A 10,072-nucleotide genomic window follows, 5' to 3' on the forward strand; every position below is an offset into this window, starting at 1 on the left:
TAAAAATATGTGAAAAAAATAAGGATGCATATAATAAGAACACATTAATGAAAAAAAAAAGTAGTAATTCACATATAAAGGAATCTATACAGGAAGACAAAAAAAAACAAAACAAAACAAATAACAATAGCAAAAAAAAAAATAATATTAATATTGACAATCATTTTGATCAACACAAAAATATCCAAAAAAAATTAACAAAACAAAAAAAAAGTCTTATCGAGCCACAAAAACTTCTAGCTGCTATTGAGAAATTTAAAAATCATAAAAAAAGTTTACAACTAGACAATAATATAAATGAAAATGATATACTAAGGAATGAAAATAAAAATAAGATGCTTTCTAAACAAAATTATTTATGTAATGTTATTAATAGTGATGATGATACAAGTGAAAATATGTTCGTATACGCTACCAAATAAATACTACAGAACGGGAGTTCATGCACACAAAAAATAATGACAAATAAATAAATAAATAAATAAATAAATATATATATATATATATATTTTGCTTTGATCAAACACTCTTACATATATATATTTTCTTTTTTTTACTATATGTCATAATTTTTATTTCTTAACAAATATATATTATATATACTACAAAATTGCTCTACATAATATATCTTGTCCACATAATGTATATATATATATATATATATATATATATATATATATATATATATATATATATATTTATTTATTTATATATATTATAAAGTATAATTTTTTTTTTTTTTTTAATTGTTTAAAATAATTGAACAAAGGTTTATCTTCATAAAAATAAAAAATTTAATACATATTAAAAAGTATATAACGTAAAAAAAATTGCACCTGTATATTTTGTTTTGGTTTATTGATATAAATAAATAAAAAAAAAAAAAAAAAAAAAAAATAAAGAAAAATATATATATATATATATATATATATATATATATATATATGTTCACACATATATTAATATTTTATATAAAGTTCAACCATCCTTTATTTTTTTATATTTTTATTTTTTTTTTTTTGTTTGTTGCCAACATTTTGTCAATTCAAAATATATGGTAACATCATTATTGAATTTTTGTCAATACTTATATCTACATACATATTTCCTTTATTTGATGGTACAGCTAAAATTTGTTTATTTTTATTAAGAGTTAATAAAATATTTGGTGAATATTTAGCTAACATTTCAGTTTGCTTTATGGTTTCATTTGATATGTTATTAATTTTGGATTTATCCACTTTTATTAGATCTAAAATTACATCACTTTTGACCCATATAACATTTGTAATATTATTATATGTAATATTATTATTTGTTATATTATCGTTTGTTGTATTATCATTTGTTGTATTATCATTTGTTGTATTATCATTTGTTGTTTTATCATTTGTTATATTATCCTTGGGTATATCCATTACATTATCCAACCCATCACATGTTATATTATTATATTCAAAATTTATATCATTCTTTATATATTCATTTTTATTTTCATCCTTTTCCTTACTCATGTTATTTTCTTTATTATCTATTTCATTTTTGATTTCATTAGTTGATATTTGTTGTCCCTTATTTTTATTTAAATCCAATTTTGACAAATTTGTTTTTTTCCTTTCATCAATTAATTGATTCATGTAATTCTCAAAATTAAATTGTCTTTCTTTATTTTCATATACTGTACAAAAATAATTTTGAATAATTTGTTCTCTATATTTTTTGTTTTTAAAAAAATTATCAATATCTTGAAAAAAAGGAATAAAATTTAAACAGCCACTATAATTAATTCGATAATAATTCTCATAAGTATTTTTTTTATTTTTATCTACTTGTATTACTGTTATTCCAGCTGTAATTATTTTTAATTTCATTTTTGTATAACTCTCTAATATTTCTTTCGCACTATTACTAACTAAATATATTTTCTTAACATTTGAATTTATCCTTTCATTTACAGACAATTTATATGCATTACCATTGTCTTGAAGATGTATATACAAATTATTTTTAATAGATAAAAAATTCATATTTAAATTAAAATAATTTTTAATTTTCTCTAGAAAATTATTTACACAAATTAATTTTTCATAATAACTTAAACTTACATATTCTTGTTGTTTAACTAACTTTTCATTGTTTATTTTTATTCTATATCCGTGCGTGTATTCAAAATTTAGGTTGTTGCCTCGTTTATTATGAACACTTGACGCTTCTGTGTCATTAGGTATATTATTATTATCATCTATATTGTTTATGTAATTGTTTAATAGTTCCTCACTTTTTTTATTTATTTCACTTATTAGGTCGTTACCCTTTTGAATTATATCACTTATTGGTACATTTTGATTAATTGGTACATTTTGATTAATTGGTACATTTTGATTTGTTGTTATATTTTCACTCTTTGATTCATCATCAATTTTCTCCTCAACTTCTTTTGTACCATTTACATTTTTCATATTATTCATTTGATCCATTTTATTATTCTTGTTGTTCTTAATTTTTCTGTTATATTTTTTTTTATTTTTATACTTTCTTCTATACTCCTCCCTCTCAAATGCTATCCTTTCATTCTGGTCTACATACATTTTACTTTTATTCTCCTTTTTCATATTTGACTTCCATTGAAAATTTTGTCCTTTCTTTATAACAGCTATAAAAAAACCACCAGCATTATAATGATGAGGAAAAAAACGTTTTGCATATTTTAAATTTATAGAATTTATAAATTCTTCACATGGAGGAAACATTCCCTCTTGTATTTTTTCATATATCTTTTTATACTTTCCTGATTCTTTATTTTGTAAATATAAACAATACTGTTCATATGTATCAAACCATATATCATCCATAACAACTTTCCATTCACTAATAGCTTTTTCATAATTTAATTTTGTTAATAATTCATTCTGAAAATCTATCAATTTTAAACAATCCAAATTTTCTATACTATTAAATATTTCACATATTACTGCTTCATTCTCAATAGGATTTAAAGAACATGTGCTATACACAATGTAACCATTTTCTTTTGTTAATTCAATAGATCTCTTCAATATATTTACCTGCATTTGAAATAAATTATATGCATTATTTGCATTCCAATTAATCCACACATTCCTATCCTTCCTTAACGTTCCATCACCACTACAAGGCACATCACATAAAATGGAATCAAAATTTTTCTTCACAAATATGTTATTTTCGTTTTGTAATATATTACCATCATTTGATATTTTATTATGATAATCATTATTATGATGATAACCATTATTATGATAATCATTATTATGATTATTTTCCATATTTGTATTTTCTCTTTTAATATAAATATACGGAAATGTTACTGCATTGTTATTCGTTACCACTAAACAATCACTATGAATATTTTTCAATCGATGAAATAACATACAACATCTTTTAAAATTTGAATCATTAGCAACAACCACACCATCCGGATTATTATTCGAAATTAATTTCTTATAATCATTATACAAATTATTATCCACATTTAATATATATTCAAAAAAAGGGTCGTCGTAATTATTATTTTCTAATATATTGTAAAATGTTCTATATATGTTCTCTTTACATATATTCTTATTATAACCATCCATGGTATATTCATTTTTAAACGAATCATTATTCATATTATCATCACAATGAAAATTATCTACACTATTTGTTTTCTCCTGAATGGTCATAATATTATGAACATTTATATTATTTTCATAAAACAAAACGTCCTGACTAGTCATAATATTCTGAACGTTCATAATTATTTTATTTGTATCATTTTTCTTATCTTCCTTTATAACATCATTAATTTTATACGAATCAAGTTCAAATGAATCATATGAATTATCACTATCTTCATTATCTACACTATTGCAGTGATATAAATTCTTATACAAGGTTGTCATATTTTTTTTTAAAAACTTTTTTATTAAAATATTTTTTATTTTCCTTCTATTGATTGTGTGCATATAATCCAAAATTTGGGCAGTTTTCGACCCAGGGGCAGCACAAATGTCAAGAACGAAAAAATTCTCTTTCAATTTTAAAAATAAAACAGGTAGCATACTAACAAGTTCTTGTCTAAATATGAAACCGCTTTCATTAAGGTTTATTAAATAATTATATAAATTTTTATAATTTTCTTGTTTTTTAATTTCAGATCTAGTTAAATGAATTTCATACATATGATCTTCTTCATTTAATTTAATAATAGAATATTTATCTTTACAAATGTTTTCTAATTGTTTCTTTATATTTTCATGTATAAAACTGCTATATTTATTATTATTTAAAACTCTAAAGGTTATAGGTAATTCTTTATTAATTATCTCCATAAAATTATCGATTTCTTGGCTCTTCAATATTTTCTGGTTTACGTAGTAGTTGAAGAAGCTTTCATTCTTTTCAAGAGCCTTCTCATTATCATAATAATTAGGTTGTTTATTGTTTTCCATATTTTATAAATACAAAACAAAATTAAATATATAATATAATATATGTATAAATAAATATGATGGTTTTATAAATATTCAATTGATAAGAATTAAATAATTCCTAGTACATTCTATAAAAAAAATAATAATAAAAAAATTATAATATATATATAAATATATATAATTTATTTATTTATTAGTTTTATTTTTCATATAATTCCTTATCACTACAATTTTTATTTCAACAAACATAACACTTAGTTTTGTAGAAATTACATAAATGTATTATTTATATCTATAAATTTAATTACAGTTTCATTTTGACTAGAAATAATTTAATAAAGTGGAAACGAAACAAAAGAAGAAGAAGTAAAAAAAAAAAAAAAAAAAAAAAAAAAAAAGAGGAGCCGTTATATATAATATATATACATAAATGTATTTATAATATATAATATTATTAATTTAATAATATATGAACGACAATAACATCATTATTATCTAAAATAATAATTTACATATATTTATATATATTACAAGTAGATAATAAATAGTAACTATAATTATAACAGTAAACATTTTATATTTAATATTTCTTGTATCATTACATTTGAATTTAAAAAAAAAAAAAAAGAAACCCGTTTGTTTTAAAATGAAATTGCAACATTTAGTTATTATGTTTTTACTTCTTTAAATATAAATATTCCTTTTTGTTCTATATAAGGGAAGAAAGGTTCATAAATATATACATTTATATAAATCTTATAAATATATATATGAAAAAAAAAATTCAAATATTTGGATTTATCCCTTTTTATGTTTTTATTAAAACGCTATAATTTTTTTTTTTTTTTTGTGAAAAGAAAATATCACTTATATATATATAATATATATATGTTTATAATATATTCAAAGTGTTATAACATATATATATAAACGAATTCTATAAAAAATTTATATGTTCACACATATATTTATATTATTATGAGATAACATATATTTACTTTCCTATTTGAATAATTATTTTTAATATCAGGACATTTTTTTTTCTCTCACACTTTTTAAATAAATATAATATATAATTTATTGGGTAATATATATTATATATATGGCATAGATATATATATATATATATATATAAAGTGTGTTATTTTAAAAACATTTATAAAATATATATAAACAAGTGCGTATTTAAAAAAAAAAAAGGACTCCTAAATATTTTACAGTGGTATTTATTTAAAATAAATATTATAAACATAGCTATGTTTAAAAAAAATGTGTACTTGAATTTATTGTATTTCATTTAATTGATCGTAAAAAGGGATATATATATATATATATATATATATATGTGTTTTTTTTTTTTTTTTTTAAATGAATAATTATAATAATTATATATTTAAAACCACTTTATGTTTTTATATTCATAGAGGAAATAAAATATATCATATTTGTAACCCGACTAAATGCACTTTATAAAAATATATATATATATATATATATATATATAATAAAGTACTCTTTCAAAAATTTTTTATTCTTTTTTATTTTTAAAAAACAAAACAAAAAAAAAATAAATAAATAAATAAAATAATAATAATAAAATAAAATTAGCATTTAAGAAGAATATATGTTTATATAAAATCCTAGTCCTAAAAATATCCGTTTTGTGCATACAAACATATAATATATATATACATATATATATATATATATATATATACATATATTTTTTAAATTGAATATATCTTAACTTTGATAATAGATAAAAATAAAATATAACAAAATTATATAAAAATTCCACATAAAACATTTTAATATAAGTTATTTATTTATTTATTTGTGTATTATTTTTTTTGGAATACGAATTTTTTAGATTTAGAATAATTTGACTATATGTTTATATATATCGGTCTTTTATTTATTTATTATGTTTCATTTTATATTTTTTCCCCTCCAAAAAAAAATAAATACATATATATATATATATATATATATATTGCCACTTAATAAAATATTTATTTTATTTGGAAACACAAGAGCAAATAAAATAAAATAAATATACATGCTAAACCATCATACTTAAAAAACATTTTATTTTTTTCTCATATATATATAAATATTTATGTATGATGAAAATTTTTTTTCTTTTTATCTTTCATATTTAAACATTGCATAAAATAATCAAAAGAAGAAATTAATAAAATATAAAAAAAAAAAAAAAAAATACACACATATATTTATATATATATTATTTATTTTATATGTTTATATTTATATCTTAAAATACGTATCATGATAAACTCTGTAATTGGTTATGTATGTGTTGGTAAATATATTTTATATTATACATATTTTTAAAATAAATTAAAAAAAAAAAAAAAAAATATATATATATATATATGTAAATCTTTTTATTAATACTATTATATAGTTAGCACATTTATATATATTTATAAATATATATATTTATGTTTTATATTACATTTTCATCCTTACTCTCTTGAACTTAATTATTATATATATATTATATATATATATATTTTTTTTTTCATTTGAGAAATATTAGTATACTTCATTTGTTTTATATTTAAAAAAAAAAAAAAAAAAAAAAAATGGAGAAGAATAAAAGCGATATAGAGGTTTCAGAAAACAATCGTTTTCTTTTTAACAAACAAAGAGATTGGTCTAGAATATATTTTACCTTTTTAGTTTTTGTGTTAGGAATAAAAACAGTATTGTGCATATTATTATATATGTATAATAATATATTATTATTTGTAGTGTTTTTAATATTATGTGTAGTTTCTTTTTATGGTCTTATAGTTAATACAATAAAGTCTCTTATATTATATATATTAATATTAAGCATAGTATTGACGAGTATTAGTCTGTCTTTTTATAATATCATATATATAGAATATATATCTAATGTTTTTGAACATGCATTTCTTTCGACCGTCTTATATTGTATATACCCTTTAATTGTAATGGAATTATTTGTAAGTATAGCATATACATGCTTAAAAAAAAAAAAAAAAGGATATATAGAAAAACAACTAAAAGAATTAAAAATTGCAATAGATAATACAAATGAAGAAAAAGACCAAAAAAAAAATCAAGGAAAACTTTTATCATTACAAATAGATTTAGAAAAAAATCAACTCAACACATGTAATAAAGAATACAAATATTATCTGACTCATTATAAAAATAAAAAATATATATGCATAGAAAAAAGAACAGACTATTCTAGTGATGATGAGATATATGCTAAATATATACAAGATAAAATTAGCAACAATAGTTATCAAGGATATGATAAGTCTACATTAAACAATACAAGTAATATTAATATGTTAAATGTAAAAAAAAATAAAAAAAACGTAAATCATTCTATGTCATCTAATAGTATTCAACAAGATTTGAGTTTTATACATTCCAGTATTAATAAATATGAAAAGAAAAAAGAAAAAGAAAATAAAAGTAAAAGTAAAAATTATAATAAAAATAATAAAAGCACCAATAGAAATGACACTATCAAAAATGATAACCATAGCAATGATAATAATAAGAATGATATGATTACACAAGCATATTATAATAAACCAAATGTTGTTCATCAGAACAATAATCATATGACCAAGAATGAAAATAATACAAACAAACTAGAAACGGATAATTTATTTAATAAAATAAATCCATTGTCATCACATAATACATCTTCATTTATATTAAATGGTAATAATATGAATAATCTTATTAATAAGGATATATATGGTAATGTATCTAAAAAAGAAGAACATGAAAAAAAAAACGATAATATTCTAAACACTTCCCTATCAAATAATAACGAACAAAATTGTATTATTGAAAATTTTATAGAAAAAAATATCAATGTTTATAGAAAAGATAATATTCCTTATAATTCTTTTTCTCAAAAAGAAAATCTAGAAGAAAACATAATAAAAAAAAACGATACAAAAAATAATCAACCAAGTGATATTATCAAAAATAATTTTACAACTAATAATTTGTATACTAGTATTATTAACATGCCCTTACAAAATGAGAATCAAAAAAAAAAAACAGAAGAAAAAAAAATTGAAAATTACAACATTGATCTTACTTATAATATAAACAAACAAGAACAAATAAAAAATTTTGTTAAAAGTATAAATGAAGAATGTCAACAAGAGAAGAAGGAAGAAAATCAAATCGAAAATGTCAACATAAAAAATATACAATGCAATAATAATTTTATGACACATACAAGTAATAACTTGAATGATAATGAAGATACAAAGAAAAAGCAAAAAGATATATTCTCACTTTTTTTAAAAAGTAATGATGACAATATGGCAATTAAAGTGGAAACAAATCAAAATAATAATGACATTGTGAAAATTAAAGTCGAAACAAATAAAAATAATAATGACAATATGGATCATATGAAAAATCATATCAACATAAAAACACAACAAACAAATGATAATATTAATAAGAATAATTTTTTGATAACATCTAATGAGAAGGAACATAATAGAGATGCATCCTTGAATAAAGATAATTATTTTGATAAGAAAAATAATTCTCATAATTTTAATACCATCAATTTATTAAATAGTAAAACATTTATAGAAAAGGATATATTTCAAAATAATAATATATTTAATTCTGATAAAAATATAAAACAAAAGGATATACAAAATATAAAAAAAAGTGAAGAAACAGAAATTAATAATGAACATACATATTCAAATATATTTTCGAACCCATTACAAGAAGCAACAAAATATTTAGAAGAAAAAAATAAAAAAAGTGAGTATTCTAAAAAATTCCCTTTCTTTCTAAATTTTACAAATAATATAACATCTAATAGTCATAATAAGGAAGAACAAAATGATAGCATCAACAAAAATAATAATAATAATAATAATAATAATAATAACAAAAATAATAACAATAATAATAATAAATGTAATACATTTGACCATTTAACTACTACACCTTCATCAAAAAATATTTTCTTTTCAAATAATACGTTTTTAAATATTAAACAAAACAATGATGATATTTTTAAAGAAAATAATAAAAACACAAAAAAAATAAAAACATTTAATTCTGAACCGTATTGGAAGAGGCTAGAAAAAAAAGATATCGAAGAATTCAAACATTCTGTTAATAAAAATTATATGGAAAATATATCAATTGATGATGTTCATCAAAAAAATGAACAGAAAGAAAAAAATATCTTGTCTAATTCAATTATTTCAAATAATTTTACAACATTTCTAAGTATGAAAAAAAGTGAATATGATCACAAAGATAAAAATCAAGATAATTTACAAGGAGATAAAACAAATATTGAAGAACAGCAAAATAAAAATATTCCTATATATATAAACAATAATAATAATAATAATGATAATAATAATAATGTGCACACCTATAATAATATAAATAATATAAACAATAATAATAATAATAATAATAATAATAATAATGATGTGATAAATACAAACCATGTTAATCTTCCAATTAATGATAATTTAATAAAAGACACATTTAAAGATAATCTTAATATAGATAAAGAAACAGAAAGAAAATATACAAATGAAAAT

The 10,072-nt window shown here is 18.6% G+C and overlaps 3 protein-coding genes across 3 annotated transcripts in view; 2 read left to right on the forward strand and 1 right to left on the reverse strand.

The window, feature by feature from the left end:
• PGSY75_0704100 (putative membrane protein) lies at positions 1-422 on the forward strand (the record flags this gene model as incomplete). The annotated part of the gene is made up of 1 exon (XM_018784911.1): positions 1-422. A coding segment is annotated over one exon (422 nt), but the record flags the coding sequence as incomplete, so codon positions are not given.
• A 618-nt stretch (positions 423-1,040) lies between these two features.
• PGSY75_0704200 (putative tRNA m5C-methyltransferase) lies at positions 1,041-4,472 on the reverse strand (the record flags this gene model as incomplete). Its single annotated transcript, XM_018784912.1, has 1 exon — positions 1,041-4,472. One exon carries the CDS (start codon positions 4,470-4,472, stop codon positions 1,041-1,043), a length of 3,432 nt encoding a protein of 1,143 aa, XP_018642413.1.
• A 2,591-nt stretch (positions 4,473-7,063) lies between these two features.
• Positions 7,064-10,072, forward strand: part of PGSY75_0704300 (putative membrane protein) — a gene marked incomplete at both ends in the record, with an annotated part of 4,893 nt that continues 1,884 nt past the window's right edge. The window contains one exon of the mRNA XM_018784913.1: positions 7,064-10,072. This exon is cut by the window's right edge and continues 1,884 nt beyond it. Within this exon, the coding sequence (XP_018642414.1) occupies positions 7,064-10,072 (3,009 nt within the window).

Source organism: Plasmodium gaboni, chromosome 7 (assembly GCF_001602025.1).
Source record: "Plasmodium gaboni strain SY75 chromosome 7, whole genome shotgun sequence".
NCBI classification, from domain to species: Eukaryota; Apicomplexa; class Aconoidasida; order Haemosporida; family Plasmodiidae; genus Plasmodium; species Plasmodium gaboni.